Source organism: Penicillium manginii (genome assembly GCF_028828005.1).
Source record: "Penicillium manginii strain IBT 31320 chromosome Unknown utg000005l:1.0-5665137.0:1.0-5668048.0, whole genome shotgun sequence".
Classification (NCBI taxonomy): Eukaryota; Fungi; Ascomycota; class Eurotiomycetes; order Eurotiales; family Aspergillaceae; genus Penicillium; species Penicillium manginii.
The window spans coordinates 729,946-752,736 of NW_026643106.1; the positions used below are offsets into that span (position 1 = coordinate 729,946).

At 47.4% G+C, this 22,791-nt stretch overlaps 11 protein-coding genes across 11 annotated transcripts; 6 read left to right on the forward strand and 5 right to left on the reverse strand.

The window, feature by feature from the left end:
- Positions 1 to 227: 227 nt before the first annotated feature.
- N7533_006651 (acyl-CoA dehydrogenase family protein) lies at positions 228 to 1,819 on the reverse strand (the record flags this gene model as incomplete). Its single annotated transcript, XM_057103301.1, has 7 exons — positions 228 to 352; positions 414 to 707; positions 762 to 851; positions 916 to 1,140; positions 1,200 to 1,509; positions 1,580 to 1,615; positions 1,685 to 1,819. 7 exons carry the CDS (start codon positions 1,817 to 1,819, stop codon positions 228 to 230), a joined length of 1,215 nt encoding a protein of 404 aa, XP_056958258.1.
- A 478-nt stretch (positions 1,820 to 2,297) lies between these two features.
- Positions 2,298 to 2,849, forward strand: N7533_006652 (uncharacterized protein; the record flags this gene model as incomplete). Its single annotated transcript, XM_057103302.1, has 1 exon — positions 2,298 to 2,849. The coding sequence occupies one exon, from the start codon at positions 2,298 to 2,300 to the stop codon at positions 2,847 to 2,849; it is 552 nt and encodes a 183-aa protein (XP_056958259.1).
- A 721-nt stretch (positions 2,850 to 3,570) lies between these two features.
- N7533_006653 (uncharacterized protein) lies at positions 3,571 to 4,633 on the reverse strand (the record flags this gene model as incomplete). The annotated part of the gene is made up of 3 exons (XM_057103303.1): positions 3,571 to 3,848; positions 3,903 to 4,483; positions 4,539 to 4,633. 3 exons carry the CDS (start codon positions 4,631 to 4,633, stop codon positions 3,571 to 3,573), a joined length of 954 nt encoding a protein of 317 aa, XP_056958260.1.
- Positions 4,634 to 5,123: 490 nt separating this feature from the next.
- On the reverse strand, positions 5,124 to 6,219 carry N7533_006654 (fungal specific transcription factor domain-containing protein; the record flags this gene model as incomplete). The annotated part of the gene is made up of 2 exons (XM_057103304.1): positions 5,124 to 6,085; positions 6,147 to 6,219. 2 exons carry the CDS (start codon positions 6,217 to 6,219, stop codon positions 5,124 to 5,126), a joined length of 1,035 nt encoding a protein of 344 aa, XP_056958261.1.
- Positions 6,220 to 6,670: 451 nt separating this feature from the next.
- N7533_006655 (Zn(II)2Cys6 transcription factor domain-containing protein) lies at positions 6,671 to 7,083 on the reverse strand (the record flags this gene model as incomplete). The annotated part of the gene is made up of 2 exons (XM_057103305.1): positions 6,671 to 6,787; positions 6,838 to 7,083. Coding segments are annotated over 2 exons (363 nt in total), but the record flags the coding sequence as incomplete, so codon positions are not given.
- Positions 7,084 to 7,998: 915 nt separating this feature from the next.
- Positions 7,999 to 9,580, forward strand: N7533_006656 (flavin monoamine oxidase family protein; the record flags this gene model as incomplete). Its single annotated transcript, XM_057103306.1, has 3 exons — positions 7,999 to 8,173; positions 8,227 to 9,284; positions 9,335 to 9,580. 3 exons carry the CDS (start codon positions 7,999 to 8,001, stop codon positions 9,578 to 9,580), a joined length of 1,479 nt encoding a protein of 492 aa, XP_056958263.1.
- Positions 9,581 to 10,399: 819 nt separating this feature from the next.
- Positions 10,400 to 14,079, forward strand: N7533_006657 (uncharacterized protein; the record flags this gene model as incomplete). Its single annotated transcript, XM_057103307.1, has 12 exons — positions 10,400 to 10,430; positions 10,499 to 10,519; positions 10,609 to 10,784; positions 11,066 to 11,213; positions 11,259 to 11,601; positions 11,664 to 11,962; positions 12,018 to 12,073; positions 12,377 to 12,505; positions 12,579 to 12,595; positions 12,808 to 13,097; positions 13,155 to 13,554; positions 13,605 to 14,079. The coding sequence occupies 12 exons, from the start codon at positions 10,400 to 10,402 to the stop codon at positions 14,077 to 14,079; spliced, it is 2,385 nt and encodes a 794-aa protein (XP_056958264.1).
- Positions 14,080 to 14,234: 155 nt separating this feature from the next.
- On the forward strand, positions 14,235 to 16,637 carry N7533_006658 (putative C2H2 transcription factor; the record flags this gene model as incomplete). Its single annotated transcript, XM_057103308.1, has 2 exons — positions 14,235 to 16,188; positions 16,246 to 16,637. 2 exons carry the CDS (start codon positions 14,235 to 14,237, stop codon positions 16,635 to 16,637), a joined length of 2,346 nt encoding a protein of 781 aa, XP_056958265.1.
- Positions 16,638 to 17,065: 428 nt separating this feature from the next.
- N7533_006659 (cytochrome P450) lies at positions 17,066 to 18,913 on the forward strand (the record flags this gene model as incomplete). Its single annotated transcript, XM_057103309.1, has 5 exons — positions 17,066 to 17,200; positions 17,253 to 17,468; positions 17,523 to 17,546; positions 17,600 to 17,733; positions 17,818 to 18,913. The coding sequence occupies 5 exons, from the start codon at positions 17,066 to 17,068 to the stop codon at positions 18,911 to 18,913; spliced, it is 1,605 nt and encodes a 534-aa protein (XP_056958266.1).
- Positions 18,914 to 19,319: 406 nt separating this feature from the next.
- On the forward strand, positions 19,320 to 20,192 carry N7533_006660 (uncharacterized protein; the record flags this gene model as incomplete). Its single annotated transcript, XM_057103310.1, has 2 exons — positions 19,320 to 19,619; positions 19,683 to 20,192. 2 exons carry the CDS (start codon positions 19,320 to 19,322, stop codon positions 20,190 to 20,192), a joined length of 810 nt encoding a protein of 269 aa, XP_056958267.1.
- Positions 20,193 to 20,641: 449 nt separating this feature from the next.
- Positions 20,642 to 22,616, reverse strand: N7533_006661 (glycosyltransferase domain-containing protein; the record flags this gene model as incomplete). Its single annotated transcript, XM_057103311.1, is given in 3 exon segments — positions 20,642 to 22,208; positions 22,226 to 22,296; positions 22,452 to 22,616. 3 exon segments carry the CDS (start codon positions 22,614 to 22,616, stop codon positions 20,642 to 20,644), a joined length of 1,803 nt encoding a protein of 600 aa, XP_056958268.1.
- Positions 22,617 to 22,791: the final 175 nt, after the last annotated feature.

The window sequence follows — 22,791 nt, forward strand, 5'->3', positions numbered from 1 at the left end:
TTAAGCTAACTCCACCGCGGGCTGCTCAATTAGATCCGATGTTACCTTTTGTAACTCTTGCGTCATATTCAAGCTGATTGTTTCAGTCGAGATCTCCGATTAAATACGCAAGATACCAATATTGATTGACAAGTTTCAAGCAGGCCGATCCATTCCAATATCTTAAAGCAGCCTAAAATGTACAATCTTTATTTCTTCAAACAACTAGCTTTAGCTTCATTTCCAAACTAAAGCTTGCTCTCCTTCTTCATGTGTTTAATCTCTTGGTTAACAGCCAGCTCCGAAAGGATCTCCTCGCTACCCCCGCCAACAACCATAACCCTGACATCACGGCTGACTTGCTCAATGCGAGCTCCGCGGCCATTTTTAGAGTAGCCAAGGCCTCCCATTACCTGCTGGGACTCTCTATTCACCATTTCCAGGGTCCGCCCGGCAAGTACCTTGAGATTTGCGAACAAGCCCCCCCATTCCAGCATCAGTTCCATTCTCCTTTGTGTCTTGATGTATGTAGACCAGTTGTTCCATCCATGCGTAGGCAGAGTCTAGGCTCCGGGCCATAGCTGAAAACTTCGCGCGGATGACCTGGTTCTCGATCAACTTCTTTCCAAAGGTCTCTCGGGTGATCGCATGTCGGTATGCGTCCTCTGCACAAACGCGAGCCATGCGAAGCGAGGTGCAAGCAAGCCAGAGCCGCTCATGATTGAAGTCTGACTTGGACTTAGCGCCAAATAAAGAGAGGAATGTCTGGTTAATGCACGTACTGTTCATAATCACAGGAAATCCTTTGTTTTCCTCTCCGAGTAGGTTTGCCACAGGGACCTCAACTTGATCGAGTTCGATGTATGTTGAACCTGAAAAATCAATGATCAGCGATTCGATTCAATCTGACATGTTGTCGACATCAGTAGTACACACCACTTGCATGGACCCCGGAATTATGGATTCTTTTACATGTAACTCCGGGAACCTTGAGGGGGATTATGAGTGCCGAGATATCTTGTGGACGCTCGCCTGTCCGGACAGCAGCCGTGCAATAGTCCGCCCACATGCCGTTGGTAATCCACTTCTTCGCGCCATTCACAATATAGACATCTCCTTTCCGTTCGGCGGTAGTAGTGATACCGGCAACATCGGAGCCCGCTGAGATTTCAAGATTCAATTAGATTCAAAAATCGTGCAGATAGCGCGACAAGACGTACCATCCGGCTCGGTAACCCCCAAGCAGAATCTGATGTTTCCCTTGAGCATGTCTGGGAGAAATCGGCCCTTTTGCTCTTCAGAGCCAAACTGAATGACAGGAGGACCCCCGATAGAATTGCCACATCCTAATCCCCAAACTATACCGAGATAGCCACAACGAGCTAGTTCATCAATGACAATCAAATCATGAAAACCATCCCATTCTCGAGGGTTGATATCACCCGGGAGCCGTTGGCCCTGGAGATATTCTGCTGCCAATGGGAATGACGCAACTGCGGTGTATCCTAACTCTGCATGTTTGTTTTGAACCTAAACAATATTTTCGTGAGTATTTTATTCGAAGGAAATATCATAGGGATATTTCATATCATCCACGAACCTCGGGAGGGATGGAACCTGCTTTCTCCCAATCTTCCTACAATGAAATAAAATTTAGCATCAAATCGAAGAAGAATTAGCAGAGATTGGAGATTTCCATGCATACGCAAAACGGAGTTATGTTGTTGTCAACATACTCGCGAACTTCTCGTTGTAGTCGACGATGCGAGTCTTTGTAGTAGGGGCTACTTTGGCGATTAAGCCAAAGCGGATCGGCGAAGGGGGTATTCGAAACAGACATTGCGTTATCCTCGGTAGTTTATCTGATTTGAGTTGGTCTGAGTGAGAATTTTATTATCTAAACTATTTGGTTTCCAAGGTTCCTCACTTGTAATTATCAAGATGGCCGGACCGAACCCCGGCCTCAGCGGACCGACCTACGATTTGCGCGTGTGGGGCGGACCGGCTGGGAAGTCTAAGTCAAGCCAATGCGATATCATTCTTGTTCTCATGCATTTTCGAAATTGTTATATGATCAAGTTCTCTCCGTCTTGCCGTAATTCCCAGTCTGCGATATAGTACAGGGTACTTCGAACAGCTAGTAACTAAGCGGTATTCCGACTGATGATATTTTACTAGTGCAGTTATGGAAACTTAGGCGGGGCTCTTGGTTACGCCCGAGCCTAGTGAGTTCGTAGACAGTTTCCCCATCTCACAACCATCTCACAACCATCCCACCCCTTTTCAACATCACCAAACTTGAAAATCAACTACCCAAAATGGCGCCTTTCAAAGCCCTTCTCTTGACAGCATCGCTCTCTGTTGCTGCGCACGCCGCGCGTAGCGAGGATACCGAATGTCCAACCGGCTGGCTTCCCAACACCTTCAAGGTGACAAGATGCTGCTCCGGAAACATGGTCATCGACAATACAACCGCATATTGCTGCGTCTATGACATGAGAGGCTACAAAGAGGCTCTCACCAACACAGCACTGCTATACGAAACCGCCACGACCACTACCACGGGCGATCATTACAGCGAATGGGCCACGCTGGAAGACAGTTGCATCGCAAGTGTCCCCTACACCCTGCCGGCCAGTGAATATTCGGCTCAGGTCTCTTCAGCAGCGAAGAAAGCTGAAGCTACTCCCACCAGTACCTCCGCGACTACCACCAACTCTGCGGCGACCTCCGAGACGACCTCCGAGGCGACCTCTGGCTCGGGTTCACAGGTCTCGACGTCGACTTCGAACGCGGCCATGCCTCTTCCTACTGCTGGAGATATTGCATTAGGAGGCGCGGCACTCGCTGCAGCTCTCTTCGTGCTTTAATTCCAGGTGATCATTGGATATGTCTGGGCCTGAATTTGGTTTCTTTTCGGACGTTACCTAGATTTGAAGCTTGCTGTACCATAGAGAGAAGTCTGTGTTGCCTACATTCCATTGGGCATATGTTTTGTAAACACAAGATAACGCGTCCTATAAATATACGGGGTATCTCGATTTATTCTGAACTTCTGACTCGGGGATTTCCAGGAGAACCCTGAAAACTTTGCCAAGTAACTACTACCAAGAAATAAGAAGAGTCTACGGCTCCAAAAGCCGGCTTGGCTTTGGGTTGGTCTACCGAGAGCCAACCAATTGGCCCCAGGCCAAGAATTAGCACCAAGCTAGTACGGATCCTTTCCTGGTCCTTTAAGGATTCCTAACCACTAGTAACAATTTGCCTTCCGCTTATCCGGAATCGTAGGGGCAACTATCTGATTGATCTGGACTGCCGGTCTAAATTTTAGTTGTCTCGTCCTTGGAAGGGAAATTGGTATTATTTTATTCGTTTTGGGTTCAATATATCTATTTCTCTCATTCCGGTGCTAATAACTATTTCACATGGATGGTTTGGATTTGGAGAAAGTCTTGATAGCTTCAACTGCGATCGTTGGAGTTTATGTCTAGACGCTTTAACTTCTAGCTCGTTTCATTCCCAGCCGCATGTTATTAGTTTTAATGGCCATAATAAGAACAGTTTCCATCCTGCAATAATGTGAGAAACGGTTTAAAATATGGATCGAAAACCACTTCGAGAGAAGACATACCTTTCTTTGAATAGCATCATCAATCCCTGAACCAAAAAGCCCTTAGTAATTTGCGGGAGAAGACCCTTGTAGAGTCTTAAGAAACCTTCATTTTGGAGGATGAATATGAGGACTTCTGTGAACCCCTTAAAAGGCTTACCCCCTCGACATGTCACTGATTTTGATTGCAGCATAGTCTTGGCTACGATCAGTGGATGGGTCACAATCGTTGCTATTATCTTCGATAGAGCGCCAAGCACTGGGACATGTTAAAGGGTCGAAGGAAAAGGTTTAAAGGCCATTCATAGCTTACCAAATGCATCGAAAGAGCCAAGCTCTTTTCTCACATTGACCAAGATATTCCGGAGCCATTGATAAACACCGTATGTGATCATAGGGTTGATGACCAAAATCAAGTTCACCTTCAGCCCAGTCCATAGGCCAGCCCATCCATCATCACTTTCCAGGATCGCTTTCGTGGATTTCCAGATCGACTCTTTACCGGTGAACTTTGTGCCCATCTGCTGTCGAGTTGAAATAACCGAGATAGGAGTCGTGCAGAGCTGGGCCATGGCACCACCTGCAGCCCCGAGACCCAGCTCTTTCACAATACTGTTTGCATCCGCGCAACCATGAGCCTTAAGCATCGCCCCATAGAGAATCCTTGCAGTTGCTGACCAATAGAAATATGCAAAATTCATAGATGCAGTGCCAAGGAGAGAACTGCCAAGTCCACTATACAATCCTGGGAAGCCATCTTCCCGAATTATCTTAAACACTGCGTCCATAGCATTGTTGTATTGAGGGCCATTTTCAAGTTCTGATCCACAGTCATTCTTTCCGTCTCTGTTTCTGTCGCGTTTTTGAACTTGAATCTGCAGTCGTGTCTTAACACTGCATGGGTTAGACAGCTGGCTTAGAATAGTAAGAGGTTGAATTTGAGCTATACATATCGAGTGGATAGACCAGAACATTTGCGAGAATGGCGGCACCGGTCCCCGAAAGTACGCCTTTCCAGGGTGAAAGATTGTTCATTGTCGACATGTTGATTGCGTAGCCTATCTATGCAGGAACTATTCACTGATTTCAGAGAATACTCAACTATTTACATAATAATAAAAGAGTGCCTTTGACTCTGGTTCCGCTGGGCCCGGCATTGAGAATCTCGGTCCGACGGTCCGACGACCGGAAGGATGTCATTCAGACCAATGCATTGGTCCCAGGACTACAATTTAATAGATGCTCGACCTCATTAAGTCGCATTGTAGGGGAGAATCCATCAAACATACCCGTGTTATCGGGGGCCGATCGAGGTGGTGCGCTCATGTTGAAGCTCGACTGAAGTGCCCAAGAATCTGGCGAGGGAATATTTGAAGCGTTGGATCTTTGTATCAGGGGTCTTTTGTATGGATCTGAGCCCAGGATCCCGTAATCTATCATGGACCACAGTATGTCTTCGTGATATGCGTCAAGATCCTCTGTCAGGCGTGCTGGATCAAGAAGACCGGAAAATTGATCGGCAATGCTGTGAAAATCACTGAGGCGAACGGCCTGGGAAGTATATTAGATTTTTCCAATATGTGAGCTTGGGGATACATACCATGTTTGCAGAATGGGACCAGAACTTGCCCAGCGAGTTCAAAAAATCGAGGCTCTGCTGAAAATAGTAAAGAATATCAGACTGCCGCCGGGCGACACTCTGGTGTTCGAAATGAGATGCAAGGGAATTGATTGACCCCGCAACTGCAATACAGTATGCATAAAAGGAGGATTCTATTCGGCATCCAGTTTCAGTAGCTTCGCGTAGGAGATCGAGCAATTGTCTGGCATGGCCTGCCCCATCTTGGAGTGCCTGAGCTGAGAAACTACTAGGGGCCTTGGCAAATGGCTTTAGGCGCAGGCGAACAAGAAATGGGTGATTCAAGAGGCAATGGCAAAGGTGAAAAAGGGTATGGGCAAATATCAGCTGCCCTTTCTCGTCTGGGTGCGTCTCATGCAAAACATCCGAAATTTTCCGATCGTTGATCTTAGAGTATGACTCTAGGAGTAGCAAGGCAGATTTGATCGCTGAAAATTCCGATTTGGTATCCCACGGAGGGATTTGATCTGACTTTTTGTCGCGATGCACGTATCGTGTACAACGTCCAAATATTGATGCCATTAATGTCACCAAAGCGAAGGAACTGGGATTCTCAATGACCTCCGCATTCCAATTGAGTAGTTCACTCAAGGTGTTTGTTTGTTTCCAGGTACCGTTTTGAAAGGTGGTTTCATCGCAGGGTAGCTGCACGTAACAGTCGTCATCATGTATGACAATTGGACGTCCTTGACCACATGATATCAGCTTGTCTATAAGATAGGCTGACCAGAAGGTCCGGCGTCGCTCCTCTTGCTCTGCATAAGATAAATAACTGGTCGGTTCCATCATTAAGTGCAGGTCTTGTGAGATTCGCGCAGCGAGCCCAATTTTCAGCCACCCAGAGCTCACACGACCAGCTAAATTAAACAAAGCGTTGTGTCAGTAGAATTCATCACCACCAGGCTTCATTATACTGACCAGTATAGTCTACCACTGCAAGCAAGTTCACTGTTTGTACGACATGTAAATTCAGATTTTCTTCTACCGCCATATGTTCTGTTAGAACCGAAAGCCACGACTCTCTCGCATATTCAGATGAAGCCTGGGGTTTTCCTGCGTAGTAATCATGATCGGAGAATCGAACGGCGGAGGAAAGAATTGCCAAAACTAAACACCGGGGAGAGAGTTATTGGCCAGTCTTTCTCGAAATGATATTTCTTTGAAAAACGAATATGGTTTGTTGTGACAACGGCTAAAGTATGTATTTACAACCGAGTGCAGCACCGGTGGTGGAGGATATGATCTAGCAGGCATCAATGCTGATGGTTAGCCGAGGTGAAAATTCCATTGCTAACTTTGTTTGGATCACATGTGGACGTACGAATAATTGGTCGCGTTTGAGAAGTTCGTGAGCAAGTCCGGGGATCTTATTGATGGTGAAAGATCGCTCCCTGGCTGTGATGGGTTTAAGAAAGTATCGCTAGAGCTAGAAGTCCAAGTTGTCAGCATATCACCACCTCTTTGTGCGAAGGAGAAACGAACTCGTTCCGCCGTGTTGAGTGCTCGCTGAGCTCCGCAAGTCGGGATTCAATGGTACTTATTCGGTTTAAAAGCTCTGTCTATCACTTGAATTAGCGCAGGCTGGATGCAGAAGCTCTCGGGGACACACATTGTTAGAATCTTGATAATTGTTCGTTGTCGGTAGTGGCTGTACTGGTTGGTTTGGCTCTGCCACTATGGTCGCCGAGTAGGGTTCGTAGAGGCATGCGACTCGGTTTCGACGGCAATGGAAGCATATGGGACGCTCTCCAGAGCATTTCGTTTTCTTGCGTCTAAAAATTTTCAGGTTACACAGTGTCAGTCTGGACGTGGCGAATGCTGCGGGAAAGCCCCTGAGAGGAAGGATCTTCTTTACCTGCAATTCGCACACGCTTGTCTTATGCGCTTGATACCCTGTGCGGACTCGAAAGACATTTCCATAGCGGAAATAATTCCCCGCGATCGCGATGGGATTGAAAGCGATGGGGATTGCACAAGTTGGTGAGGAGAAGAAAATGCGGGGAAAGGTGTGACACGCGGAAATCAGCGGCCCCGCGTTGGCTGGTTTCTTCCCCGGAAATTGAATCTAGATATCCTTTGCTCCGGGGCAATTTTTGAGAGCCAAGACAATAATGATTACTAGTAAGCTTTCACTATGAATGACATACTTGTCAGTTATCCCACGGCATTTATGGTTACCACTCAAGGCAATTGGACCCAATTTGATAGGTAATGTGAGAAACCATTAACTTCGACAAATCTGGGATTGGTTACGCGAAGTTTCATTTGCCCCTCTGTTTATCTTAATTTCCATCAATCGTCAAAAACTATAAGCCAATCAGCTGGGTTACAAATGCTGAAGGGTCACAAATTGCTGGTCCAGTCCAAATCTCACCTTTATACCCCGATTCGGTAATTTTGGCAATGACCCACTTCAACCAATATTTAGCTTGGTGGCAACCCAGATTCATCTGTTCTTCAGAATACAAGGCGGCACTAGCTGGACTTTTTATCTCCTATCTCTCGTTTTAATAGCCTTTTTTGTCCTTTCCTGGCCATGTGGATGCACGATCTAGAAAACGGACCTTCAAGTTTGCTTTGAATGCCACTAGTAGTCAGACAGTGGGGCCTGAGCCTGGTATATATACTACTAAGATAGTGGTTCTGCGAGGTTCACACGAACATAGTACTGGTTATTGCCTAGTAGTTGACACTTCAACCTTGAAAACTCAACCTGCAAAATTTGTGAACTTTGGGCCACTGGGAACTCAGAACGTTTGATCTTTCCACAATGACCTCCCGCGATGGCTTTCAATGGACTCCTCAAAATGGTCTGAAACAAGGTGTTCCATCTCTTGGGGTCATATCCCCATCAGCAAAAATCACCTCGGACACACCATGGGATGTCATTGTCGTCGGAGGTGGATATTCTGGTCTCACGGCCACTCGAGACCTGTGCGTGGCAGGTATGAAAACCCATGCTCGTCTGTGGAATAGAGCAATGACTAATTCCATGCAGGATTGAAAGTCCTCCTTTTTGAAGCCCGCGATCGCATTGGTGGCAGGTCTTGGTCGTCTAATATCGAAGGCTACCCCTTCGAGATGGGAGGTACTTGGGTCCATTGGCACCAGGCGAATGTCTGGCGTGAGATTTCTAGGTACCAGATGGGAGATGAGTTGGAGCCTTCTTTTGATTTCTCCCGCGGAGTAAACTACTTCGAACTGCGTACCGATCAATATGCTACAACCATGAGTCACGAGGAAGAGGATACACTACTCGCCACGGCGTTGGAGAAGTTTGTGAACGTCGACGGCGACATGGGCCGCATCGTTATCCCCTTTCCTTATTCCGCATTCCATAACCCTGATGCACGCAAATACGACGAAATGTCTGTTCTAGATCGCCTGAACATCATTTCTCAATCCCTCACACCGAACGAACGAACCGCACTTGAAAGCTTTATTCTGCTCTGCAGCTGTGGCACCCTTGAGACAACCAGCTTCTTCGAGTTTTTACACTGGTGGGCTTTGTGTGGCTACAGCTACCGCGGTTGCATGGACTGCCTCATCTCATTCAAGTTCAAGGGAGGCCAATCCTCATTTGCCATCAAGTTCTTCAATGAGGCGCTGTCGTCGGGAAATCTATCTTATGCATTTAACAGCCCTGTTAAGTCGATTCGGGATGAGGACAAGGAAGTCACTGTGACGACTCGAGATGGCCGCAGCTTCACGGCATCGCGCTTGGTTTCCACAATTCCGCTCAACGTGCTTAGTGATATTACTTTCAACCCTCCTCTTGACCCTATCCGTACGACAGCAACCCAGACCGGCCATGTCAACCAGTGTGTCAAGGTACATGCTGAGATATCGAACAAGGATATGCGCTCTTGGACTGGAATTTCCTATCCATTCAACAAACTCACATACGCGATCGGAGATGGGACCACGCCAGCTGGAAATACACACATTGTATGCTTCGGAGGAAACCACAACCACATCCAGCCCGAGGAGGATATAAATGCAACCAAAGCGGCCGTGGAAAGCATGGCTCCTGGCAACATGGACATCCAGCGTCTGGTAAGTTTCCTGGCCTTCCAATGTCCGAGAGAATGGCTAATAGATTGAAGGTATTCCATAATTGGTCTAAGGATGAATTCGCCAAGGGAGCATGGTTCTTCTCCTCTCCAGGATTCATCTCCAGCTCGCTTGATGCACTTCGCAAACGACATGGAAACATACTTTTTGCCAACTCGGACTGGGCGATTGGGTGGCGCAGCTTTATTGATGGGGCTATTGAAGAGGGTACCCGGGCAGCTCTTACGGTGAAGGAAGATCTTCGATCTATTAGTACTCCACTCCGGTCTCACCTATAGAATCTAACACAATTTAAAAGGCTACGTTAGTCTAGAAAACGAATTGAAACATCTTCATTTTTGTAACTTTGTAAAGCACCCTAGTATAATTTCGGCTTCACACCTGAACTCCATAATCTTGGCGATACATACTAGTAGCGACTGGAAAAGTTGTTCAATTCCATTTCAAACCTTGCGGAGACCTAGCAGGCCATTCGAATTTGGAGGACGACCGGTGTGTTAGTAATTGAATCAGTAGATTAATGCAGAGTCTCGAGTTTATCGGATAGGAACCATCGAATCCTTAGATCGAGAATCATTCAAGATAGCCATCCGATAAGCAAACTCCTCGGAAGATAACAGGTTTAAAGGTCTGCAAATTGAGCAAGGGGCCGATCTGCTTCTACGTATTTCTGTTCTCATTGGTATGCTTGGAATGTGCGGGGTTAATTAACAAAACGCCTTCCAGCGAGATTCACGCCCGCAAGACCATTCCCCGGAGTGAGACGTATTGCATGGAAGATGATTGGTGATTATCAGGCCCGGAAAGGGCCACCTTTGGGGTAAAAACGCAATTGCCACTCGAATTATACTTCCCGGGGCGACCATTTTCTCCCCCCTATTGCTGCTTTGGGTAATAATGTTTCCCCGCACAATTCACCTTATCATCGTCACCGTATAATGATAAGATAGTATGCTCCTTTGGTGCTCGTAATACAAAGCATATCCTGACATGAGGACCGTTCTGTCACTATTTGAGTAGGACACTCTCCCGTTGGTCTTCTTCCTACGTCTTAACTATTCTTCCTTTTAATCAAGCATCATTGGGATCAAGACAAGATGGAATCCGATGAAATGAAATTAGAGAAAGGTAAGTTAGCTCATTGACGAGTTGCAATATATTCCACATCATAATTGACTAATATTCCCTCTCTGTAGCTTCTATCGAGGCCGAAAGACGTGAGTCCACCCCCATGTCTCCAACTTTCCATCAGACATCCAACCGCATGTCCGCCTATTTTATGGTTAAAACACCTAACAATTTACAGAGCCTGGCCAGATGGAAAGTTTAGTTGGCCAAGTTCAGCTGAAAGGTCTTGATCTCCAGGCCGAAGGGGGTCGGAAAATGAGTTATCTGCAGACCATATCGGCTAGCTGGGTAATCTGTGATAGCTGGGCGGGTCTGGCTGGGACCGTTGCTCTTGCTATCTCCCAAGGAGGTCCGGTAACATTGATATATGGACCTATTCTTATGTTCCTTTTGGTTGGGGCATGTACATTAACCCTCGCTGAACTCGCCAGTGTCTACCCCACCGCGGGAGGGCAATATCACTGGACTTCTATACTGGCACCGAAACGGGTCAACCAATCTCTGGTAAAGTCGTCAAGTCCGCGCTTGTTGAGAAATTTTTATTGACTCGATAAAATCAGAGTTATTGCTGTGGGATGATCAATATGTTTTCTTGGATCGCCATCTGCACAGGAATTGCTATCATTCCGGCCCAGTGCATCGTGGGAATCATTGTTTTCTATAACCCAAACTTTACTCCACAGCCATGGCACTCATTTCTGATCTACCAAGCTATTAATGGCTGTGTCTTACTTTACAACATTACCCTTTTGAAACGATCTCTCTGGATCCATGATGTATCCTGTAAGTTTTCCCAGGATCTCCAAGGAGCTCTGCTTACATTGATAGTTTTCGTTACCCTTGCTAGCTTTTTGGTCATTACAATTACCTGCGTTGCAAAATCTTCCCCACATTACGAGCCATCTGTTAATGTCTGGGGAACATTCCTTAATGGCAGTGGCTGGAGCTCCGGCGGGGTTGCCTTTCTCACTGGTCTCGTCACACCTAACTACATGTATGCTGGCATTGACGGAGCGCTTCATCTCGCCGAAGAATGCATAGACGCTGCTATCGTCGTTCCCCGGGCATTAATGAGTACTCTGATAATTGGGTTTGTCACCTCGTTTGCATTCATGATCGCAATGCTATACTGCACCAGTGATCTCGATGCAGTGGTTGCCTCCAACACTGGGTATGTTGATATTTTCTTCAAATTGATGATTTTACTCGACTAATATAGTTATTACCGTATAGTGTGCCAATTTACGAAATGTGGCGTCAAGCGACCCATTCAAATACAGCCGCAACAGTCTTCATCGTTCTTCTCTGCTGTGCAGCAACATTTGCCCTCATAGGCGCGCAGCAAACTGCTTCTAGATTGACATGGTCTCTTGCTCGAGATCGAGCGATCATGGGAAGCCATTGGCTCAGCCAAATTCACAGCCAGTGCCAAGTCCCAGTATGGGGACTTATCTTCAACTTCGCCGTCATGTTCATCATTGGATGTGTTTATCTAGGTTCCTCATCCGCCTTCAATGCCTTTATCGGAACGGGTCTTGTTCTTCAGCATATTTCATATGCCTTCCCTGCTGCTCTACTTCTGTATAGAAAACGATCAGAGACTTGGCTTCCTAGGGACCGATCATTTCGTTTACCCGGATTCAGTGGGTTTGCTGTGAATATTGTCACAATATGTTTTGCTATATTGGTACTGGTATTCTATGATTTCCCAACCTTGCTGCCTGTATCAGGAAGCAGTATGAATTACACAGCTGCTGTTCTGGGAGTGATGGCGTTGTGTGGGATTCTCAACTGGGTGCTGTACGCTCGGAAGAAATATCATGGACCGCGACTACTACAGTCGAGTGAGCGGTAAACATCAAGTTGAATGTAACTATGCTTCTGCTAGCAGGAATCTATATTTTTTAAAAAAAGATGATGTGAAAAGTTGACCATTTGGAGGCTAGAATGTAGTCTCGCCGCCCTCGGACCGGTGGCCCCGGCCGGATAGGACACCCCGCTCTTACGGTGGAGACGGCCTCACTGCAAGTTTCTTCCTTGACTGTTTCACCAGACTCAAGATCACCATCTACGAGGTACCTAGATATTACCGAGGCACATGTAGAGATAAACTTGCCTTTAAGTGACGCCGATGACAGCTTCTGGCAGCAAGAGCAAGAGCAAGAGTGAGTCTGAATGGCCAAGAGACCATTCTTGACATGAAGAGATGCTGACTACATTCCGTGATTGCCTATGTAGGATGCAGAGAATGCACTAAGCGCAGAATCATCTGTGACAACTCGGAGCCCAGCTGTAATAAATGTCTCAAAAAGGGAATTCATTGCTCGGGCTCAGGGCGAATTCGATTTTCAGGAGTCGCTCTGCGCGGCAAGCTTAGAGATGGCTTTGGGCCTCAACCTGAAGCTCCGAGCGCGACTCCTTCCAAAATTCGATGGAAGAGCGACCAGCCCAAGCGCGTCAGACGCACAAGGCAGTTGAGTGATATTTCCGAAAATGAGACGCAAACGCCTCAGCAGCTTAGAGATGATGAGGCTCTAAGCCAAGCGGCAACGGAGATGACCGATTCAGGTACTAGTACCTCTCTCGACTTGGTCTCACGCTCACCAGAATCGATCCCATACTGGATACCTTCAATGGACCCTCAGGTCCGCATGTCCATGTCACATTGTGAGATTTATTTATTCGTCTCCCGAAAACACCCATCTAATCACTTTTACTCTTTAGTTGCAGAACATGTCGCGCCTGTCATGGTGGTACTAGACCATGTTGGAAATGGCTACCGAGACATCATTTTACCTTTAGCTTGCAGTCATGATTTGCTTCGCCGCGCAGTGGGAGTTGTTGCTGCTCAGCATTTCGCTCTTTCTCACCCAAGCTTCCAAGGTGCCGTAGACCAAGGCCGCGCAGATATTATCTCTCAGCTCCGCCAGGATGCATTTCAGGCTTCACCCGATCATGTTTTCAATCAAGGGACCTGGGCAACTATTATTGTGCTATTGGTCGGAGAAACAATTACGGGTAGCTCCGAATATGGCCACCTTCTACAAACTCTTCTGTGCCTTTTCCAGCATATTGGGCATCTAAATTCTTCTACAACCCGTTTTTTGACGCAGCAAACGCATATGTATGTCGACTGAAATCGTTTTCCAAAGGTTTACTAACGTTATCATCAAGGTTTGAGTTCTTGGGCCAGCCTCTATTAGGAGAAACCCAGGGAATTAACGCACTTCGCCTACCACTTGAAAATTATCTAGATTGGATCTGCTATGACCTTCCCTCGGATTCAGAAGACAGCAACCTGCTTTTTAGATTACGAATGGCCTTCATCAAGGCATCGCATATCTACCTCGGTCGCACGTCCTCCGATGAAGATCAATGGCAGCTCATCGAAAACCTGAAAGAGCTTGTTAGTCAAATTGATCCTGAACGAGTTGGCGCTCACGCCCTAGTATGGGTATGCTTTATTGGTGCTGCGGATTCTACCGATCCTGAACACCGGAAATTCTTCATAAATCGGTTGAAGCAAGTTTTCACGAAAACGAGGTTCAACAACATTCTTTCTGCTATAAACGCGCTGCCGGGAATTTGGCGCCAGAAAGGATCGTGGACGCGAAATCTGACCCTGACAGCACCAACATTAATCATGTGATCTCCTTCAAGTTTCTCTTCCTTTTTTTGTTTCCTCTACTCCGAGTATGCTAGCTTTGAAAATAATGAACCCATGAAAATGCCATACATTCAAGTTTTGAGAGATTCGGCTATTGAATTGAACTCGCCTCTTTGTTATATCCGAGCCAATTCCAAATGCGTTCTATTTCCGATCCAATCAGAGTACTTCAACCCACAACTACCGAGGCCACCACCCGTCGCCACAAACTAGCCAACTCTATTCCTCGCCCCGCAAAACGTAGCCCCGGGCTCCTTCACCGGACCCTGATGACTTCCGAGTCTCAACTCTGGGGAAATATCATGATGTCGGACGAGAATACCTCTCAAGAAGCTGATACACCTCAAGAGCCACTGGCATCACCCAGGCCGTTGAAATACAGATGTACAATATGCGACAAGCAGTATAAAAGACGCGAACATCTAAGTCGTCATATATCCAGTTCCCATACGTCAGAACGACCCTTCCAATGCAAATCATGCCGTGGCTCTTTTCAGAGAGGAGATGTACTCAAACGCCATTTACGAACGTGTGGGGGTGAGCCATCAAAAGCAGGAGCAAGACGACGCGCTTGCGACCGGTGTGTTCGCCAGAAAAAGGCGTGCAGTGCGGATCAACCTTGTCAAGCCTGTTCTAAAAAGGGCGTCCTTTGCTTTTACTCCACTCCGAATTCCGACGAGATGGCCCTTCTGGCTGAGGAGGGTGCTTCAGCCGTAGTCTCGAACGAACATCGCCACAATGCTACCCCATCTACTAGCTCCGATATGCCTTTCGGTATGTCTGGCCATGGACTAGGAACATTCAATTCAACTCCACTTGATAGCTTATTTCGACAAAGCACATTGGACTCTTCTAGTCTGTCCTGGCCTGACTATGCACAACTCACATCTGATGCTCAGTTCATCGACAATACCACGTTCGGTTATTCATTGCCTTTTCTGGACCGCTTCACAAGTAATACGGGTCTTATATCGAGCTTTGATTGTGGAACACAAGAGCAAAGAGAACAGGTCGCCTCGGCCTTAGAACTTGAGAAGTTCGATATTCTGCAACACACATCCACCATCTTGCCACAACCGCATTTGAAATTCAACCCAATCTCACCTCTTCTCTTTAATGGCATCAGCGACGCCAACAATTCTGATTCCATTCCAAATGACTGGTTAAGTGAACCGCTGTCGCTTAAGACCCACGAAATTATCATACTGGTTGAAGAAGTCGTCACTGTAAAGCCCCGAAATAGCCCTGTGACTCTGGAATGGTCCCCGTGTCTTAAAAGTGCATGTTTGCAATTTTTCTCTCCTGCGAATCTTCGAAAATACCTGGGCTTTTACTGGGCTATCTGGCACCCTAATGTCAACTTTGTGCACAGGCCTACCTTTGACATAGTGTCGGCAAAGCCAGCCCTTTTGGCGGCAATGGCACTCATGGGTGCCTGTGTTTCTCCAGATATGCCAGATAATGAAGACGCGCGAATGTGGTTGAATTGTGTCGAGGAGATTGTTTTCATCGATGATGATTTCAACAGTGATTTGGGCTATCCGGTCTCGGGAGGTAATATCTCTATCCATCGACCCAAGTTGCAGGCTCTTCAAGCTGCCTACATAGTCTGCCTCTATCAGAATTGGGAGGGTACCGACAGCAGCAAAAGCCGTATCCGCCGATTCCGTTTTGCCAATCTGGTGTCGACTGCAAGAGACATCGGAATCACAACTGCCACACATATAAACTATGCAACCCTTGTCAGGGCAGATTTCCAATGGAAAGAGTTCGCAGCAAGAGAGGAGCTGATTCGACTATTTACATGGATCTTTTTACTCGACACTGCTTTTGTCATCTTCAATAATCTACCACCTCGGATGGTCTTCAAGGAGATGAACATCAATATGGCAACCCCGGAAGCCTGTTTCCAAGCAGAGACTGCAGATCTATGCCATCAAAAGATCCAATCCCATATACCCGCCGGAAGCGCATACTGGGGACTTTCATTCCGGCATGCATTTGAAGCACTCTCTCAACCTGAATTATCACCGATCATGCGGAATTCTATTGCATCCTTAGGTCCACTGAATCTCTTCGCAATGGCCTCTGGTAAGTGATATCTAGGTATTGCATTTGGTATTCAACAACCTCACTGACAAATCACAGCGATTCACTCTCAGATTTTCCAATACCGCAACTCAGTGAACATGTGCCAAAGCCTTACCTCAATTCGTCATACCTTGGCGAACTGGCACACCACGTGGCAGTTATTTGATTCCGCCAGCTCCTCAAGCACTTCGCCTCATATTCTGGTTGACGAAGGTGATATCCAACCCGAGAGCATGTGGAAAAGAAACGGATTCTACCGCTACTGCGCAGAATACTGGCTCTTGGCGAACCTGATGGCAGATCGACTCGCCTTGGCCGAATTATTGCCACGGAATAGTATATCCCTTCTGAATGACTCGGTCTTGGACCCAATATTGAGTAAATATGACCAAACTAGCATGCGACAAGTGAATGATCTTATCACGGGATTTCAAACTTTCCAGATATGAATGTTAAATCGAAAATTAATTGGAATGAAGTATGCATCCACCTTTTTCTCGAATACTTGCGTACATTCAAGCTCGACCATTAAAACACTCGGAATACCTAATCCCTCTAAGTTTGAAGCTTCGACTTTAAATATAGATTATCCCCAGCCTTGCTGATTGAAATTCATTGCAGCTATTTCTATTCGTCACGTTTCCCGCTGCAATCCATGGATCTCGCTCAGTACATTCCCACCCCCACCTCCGCGTCCGACCTCTCCTCCCACAGCACTCGATACCATCCCACATGTTCCCACATGTTTCCCGACTACCCCAGGATTTGGATTTGAGGGTACATGTGTGCTTTCACAACTAAAACTTATAAAAGCAGTGTAGAAAACGTTTCAGAAAAATTATCTTAAATCAAATCCTGCTCGGGTTCACACCTCATCATGCTGCCTATAACTCTTATACTAGGGGCCTTGATTGCTCTGTTCATTCTATACCGTATCCTATCGATTGGTCGGCGACCCAAGAACTATCCACCTGGGCCTCCAACGCTGCCAATACTGGGAAACATTCATCAAGTATGTCAATCGGTCTTGTGTGAACGATATTTCTAATTCAAAACTCATACAGATGCCCTCGAGGGACGCACATCTACAATTTGAAAAATGGGCCCGAGAGTATGGGCCTGTTTACAGTCTCATGCTCGGAACTAAGTGTCTTGTCGTCCTTTCAAGCGATGAGGCCGTTAAGGATCTTCTCGATAAAAGAAGCAGCATCTATTCAGATCGCCAGGAGATGTACATTGGGCAAACACTTTGCAGCGGAAACCTCAGGTTACTAATGATGGTAATTCACTCTATGACCTGCATACTTTAATGACTTTGCTGACTATCCCCTAAGGGCTATGGCCCCAAATGGCGCAGTGTATGAGTTTGAAATCTTTGGTTGTTCAGGAGTGTCCACTAACATGCTTTTAGTTCCGCAAAATGGTCCATTCTTTGTTGAACGTAACAACTTCCAAAAAATATCTCCCATATCAGATATTGGAAAATCGCCAGATGCTTTTTCAATTCCTGAAAGAGCCACATGACTTTTTGAATCATATTCGAAGGTAATTTGCTCTCGCTGCATCAAGACAAGATATGTAAGAACCGACCATAGAAGACACGATACTGATATCAGGTCCTTTCCTCAGATACTCCAATGCACTAACAACCACTATGGTATTTGGATGGCGGACTCCAACCTATGAAGATCCAAAAATGATGCAACTTTTCGATGGCTTTTCCGAATTTGCAGAAATCAACCAAACCGGCACAGCAGCTATCATCGACTTTTTCCCATTTCTGCGAAAATTGCCGGAGTTCCTTCTTCCGGCACAACGAAAGGCCAAAGAATTGCACCGCAATGAAAAGGCACTTTATCTCAGCCACTGGTTGAAGGCAAAATCTGACATCAAAAAAGATATCATTAAGCCTTGCTTCAGCGAGGGTATGTATAAAGTGCAGCAAAAGGAAGAATTCAGCGATGATCAGGCTTCCTACATATCGGGAACTCTCTTGGAGGCAGGATCCGACACAACGTCAAGCACGCTGTACGCTTTTGTTCAAGCCATGCTACTGTACCCTGATGTCCAACGCAAAGCACAGGAAGAGATTGATCGTGTTGTTGGACCAGATCGACTGCCCGGGATGGACGACCTTGCAGATCTGCAGTATATTCGCGGTTGCATGAAGGAAAGTTTAAGATGGATGCCGACAACTATTTTGGGCGCAGTGCCTCACGCAGTCATTCAAGATGATGAATATAAGGGTTACTTGATACCAAAGGGTGCAGGTGTACTGAACAATGTTTGGGCTATTGGTATGGACCCAAAACGACATCCAAATCCCCGAGTCTTCAACCCCGATCGGTACAAGGATGATGTTCAAAGCTTCGGCGATGCCGCAGCCAGCCCTGACCCTGCTAAGCGAGATGCATTTACCTTCGGGGCAGGACGTCGCATTTGTCCGGGGATTCATGTTGCCGAAAGGAGTCTCTTTCTTGGAATGGCAGGCATACTTTGGGCTTTTACAATTAAGCCAGCCAAGGACCCCCATGGTAACGAAATTATTCCAAATGCTGATCGTCTTACCCAAGGGTTTGTTTGTATGCCAGAACCGTTTCCTGCAAGTATCACGCCAAGGTCAAATGAACGAGAAGCCATGGTGATTAAGGAATGGAGGCTTCAAGAGAATCTTCTTGACACTGAAAAACAATGGCTCAACTCGCCAGTGGAAAAAAGTGTCTGATGATACTCATCTAGATGACTACTAACTAGCTAGCTAGTTAGTTATTAGTGGAATACTAGTAGTCTAGTTCATCTGCAATAGCCTCAGCTCAGCTTCAGATAAGAATTCCGTGGATGGACTCGTCATATCTCGGTTGATAGTTGGCGTTTGCATTGTGCGCTTTTGTATGGAGTATCCCGCCAGTGCCAATTAGACGTGTAGACTTGGAGTGTTGTATGTTACTGTCCGAAGATCACTCTCCCTCACTTCCTCTTCACCTCACCCACGTTTGTCTCACACAATACTCGTTCTTCCTCTTCCTCTTTTTTCTCTTTCATCCTCTCTTATCCAGTTAGCTCCCTCTGCGTCACCAAGGCACTTCCTTTCACTTTCCCATATCGGACAAATTAGTCCACCCCTTTCCAAGATGTTTGAATGCGCAACTTGTGGCCAGAAGTTCTACGACAGCGATGAATGTGGTGACCACATGGACACCTATGACCATTGGGCCAAATGCAAGACCTGCGAAATGGAGTTTAGCGCTCAGAGACTTGCCGACACCCACATGAAGATCTTCAATCACTGGCCTACATACGAATGCGAAACATGTCCAATGGAGTTCGACACAAACGCCGCTCAAGACAAGCATATGCGGGAATTGGATCATTTCGATCGGTATTGTCCGGATTGTGATCGATACTTCATGAACAATAACAACCTGCGCATGGTATGTTCTACCTGCTTGGACTCTATCATCCCCTCGCGGATAACTAACGTTTGTTCTCTCTAGCATCTAAATTCCAAGATGCACCGTGGCACATTAGTCCACTGTCCCTGCTGCAATACTGCGTTCGGCACTGCAAGTGGCGCATGTACTCACCTCGAGTCGGGCGCCTGCCCCGGAGCTCCGGGCGTCAACCGCGAGTCCTTGTACAAGTTCGTCCGGGAGAAGGATCGCGACGGCTTCCTCACGAACAACCTTATCGGCTGGAAGGAAGATCAAGAGTGTACCAAGTGGGAAGTCAATCCAAATACTCACAACGGTAGTTACTGGGAGTGCTACTTCTGCCACCGACAGTTCAACACCGCGTCTTCACTGAGTTCACATCTCAATTCCCCTGTTCATAAGCAGAAGATTTACCACTGTCCCAACAAGCGGGGAAACTGTAACAAGCAGTTCATTACTTTGGCTGGGCTTTTCGCTCATCTTGAAAGTGAATCGTGTGGATTGACGCGGTTCGAGAATGTCCAGAAGGAGTACCAAAACGTTCTCACTGGGCGGGGTCTCCTTACCTCTTAGGTTCGATATGGATCCGGCGTTGACCTTATGGTTATGTATGATGAACTGTGAGAGATGACGTTTCGTGAGTTTTCTGTGTCACGATGTCACGAGTGGGAGTTCAATTCAATGCGTGTGGAAGATTTCGGGTTTACTTTCGTACCAGTGTCAAGATCGAGTGGTCGGTCACCTTCAATGTCCCGGGAATTGATCATATTGTTACTTAGGTACTCAATGACAATACTCTACGAATGTGATCCTAATCAGGCTAAGGTAATATGGACAGAACAGTGTCTATTCTCTGCTAAATGTATGTGCACGAATTTAAACATCAACTAGCAATTCTATGATACAATTCCAATGAAACATCCCAAACGCCAAACAAAGCCATGTAGCAAAACAGCCATGCTCTAATCCAAAGCAAGAACGAAATGTGGTATCATGTAGTATGTGCTGGGTGTGGGCGTGAGCTAACTCCCCCAAAAGTCAAAATCAAACTGATCCTCCTCATTCACATGCCCTTTACCACGGACCAATTTTCCAAACTGATTATACACAGGCGCATCCGGATCCCCATTCTCCTTCGACCAAGGCCCAAGATCGTCGTCGAAAAGATCCCGTTCCTGTCCCTCGCAGACTTCGGCAAGTCGAACCCAATTCGCATCGTCGGTCCAGAGCCCGCCTCGTCCACCGCGTACATCCCACAAGTCCTGTCCGCCCAGAAGCGCGGACTGTGCGGCTTCAAACCCTTGCGAAGCACGTACGTGTTTTCGGAGTAGGGCCCGGCCCCAGGGGAAGAACCACATTTTCTCCCACCATGCGTTGCGCAGTTTCGAGTCACCGTTCACATGTGCCAGGACCGGGACGGTGGCGGAGTGCGGGTTTGTCATGAGTGGGAGTGTATGCCACGTATGATCATGCATGGTGGGCAATTTGTCGAGAGTAGAGTTCCACTCCGGGATGGTAGTTTGTTGCTTTGCGAGGCGGCTTTGATTGAATGGGTTCGGGAGAGCTGCAACGTCCGGTGGGAGGAGCATGCGCGTCTCTCGGGGGACGCCGAATTGGGCCTGGAGCATGGATGACTTGGTGATGTTGCCGAATTTGTGCCATTCGATGTCGCCTCGGGACATGTGTTGGTTGAAGAATAAGTCAGACTTGTAATCGACTCCGATCCCATACTCGTAGCGATGGCCCGTTTCCAGTCGGACAGTTATGCCTGTAAGATTAGATGCATCGGAGATGCCAATCAGATTGTAGAGCCACTCCTTGGCGCCATTGGTCGTGCGGCGACGCTCTAGTTCCCGCACCACTTCTTGCCGGCCATACATCTGAGTCAGGGCCTGGTAGTCGCCATTTTTCTTGTGGCGCTGCTCGACCACGCGCAGGAGCTCGTCGTAGATCAGTTTCAAATCGGCGGCTTGGCCGATGACTGCGCCGGGGTTTAAATAGCGCGGTCGGTTTTTGTGCCCATCGGGGTAGATGTCCGTCTTCCAACCATAAACATCCGGAGGTAATGAGGATTCCGGCACAGATATGCAGCCGGGGTCCTCCTCCAAATCAGCATAGCAGATCTTACTGGCACCAAATAAGACCCGCTGGGAATACTTCTGTACCAGATCCGAGGAGGCACCTGTTTTCGACACTGGAACCACAGCAAACCCATATTTCTTCCGCAACTTTTGATTGTTCGAGCGGATGATCTCTTGGAAACGCTTCACGAGAACCTGCGGGGGTAACTGGAAGAAGGTATCCAGAGCATCCACAACGAGCACAAAGTCTCGATCATGAACCGACTTGCTATCGCGGAGGTAGTTGCGCACGCGCGTAATGCGATCCACCATGCGCTCGAACTCGGTCGCACCGTGCTTTTCGTGGCCGTATCCGATTATTACTGGGGCCGGGTATCCCAGAATCATTGACGAGGTGATTGTTCGACATGTGCCACGGGAGCCTTTGGTGGCGGGCACCAGCAGGTGCAGGGACGGGTTGGTCTTTTCGAGGTCATGGGGGAGGGTGCTGTTGATTGTGATGCCTGATCTAGGAGGAAGAGCGACCTGCGCATCTTCCGGGAGTCCGGGAATGGGTGACGGGATGGAAATTTGGTCCAGAAATTGGGATCGGATTGCTAGACATAGCGTTGCGTTAGCGTTGGCGTTGACATTGGCATTTCGTGGGGATTCGCCGCAATGACGAATGTTGACCGAGAAACGATGGCAGATGCGGTCGTCTTTTGCGGCTAGTATCAGGGATGGGTATTGGGAGAGAGAAGAATTGAGTTACCCTTGACGACGATGAAAGGAGCCATAGGCAGACGAGAAACGCGAGGGCGGAGAGGGCGATGGTTTTGACTCTTTGCGTCCGCGGGCGATAGTGATAGAGCTGCCTCAGCAAGATCGAAGCCGACGACTGAGGCTCCCCGAGCCGAGGCGGGTTAAGCGAGGCCATTCTCAGCGTTCCAGGGCTCAAGATCGAATTGGGGGCAAGGAGAACATGTCGTAGAGCGTCAAGGCGGGTTGTTTCAGGATGTTGAAGAAGGGAAGTACGCAATTTGAGGGGAGATGATGACAACAGGTGCTGATCGGCACGCCCGTTTGCGGTGCACGAGGAAACCCACCGGGAG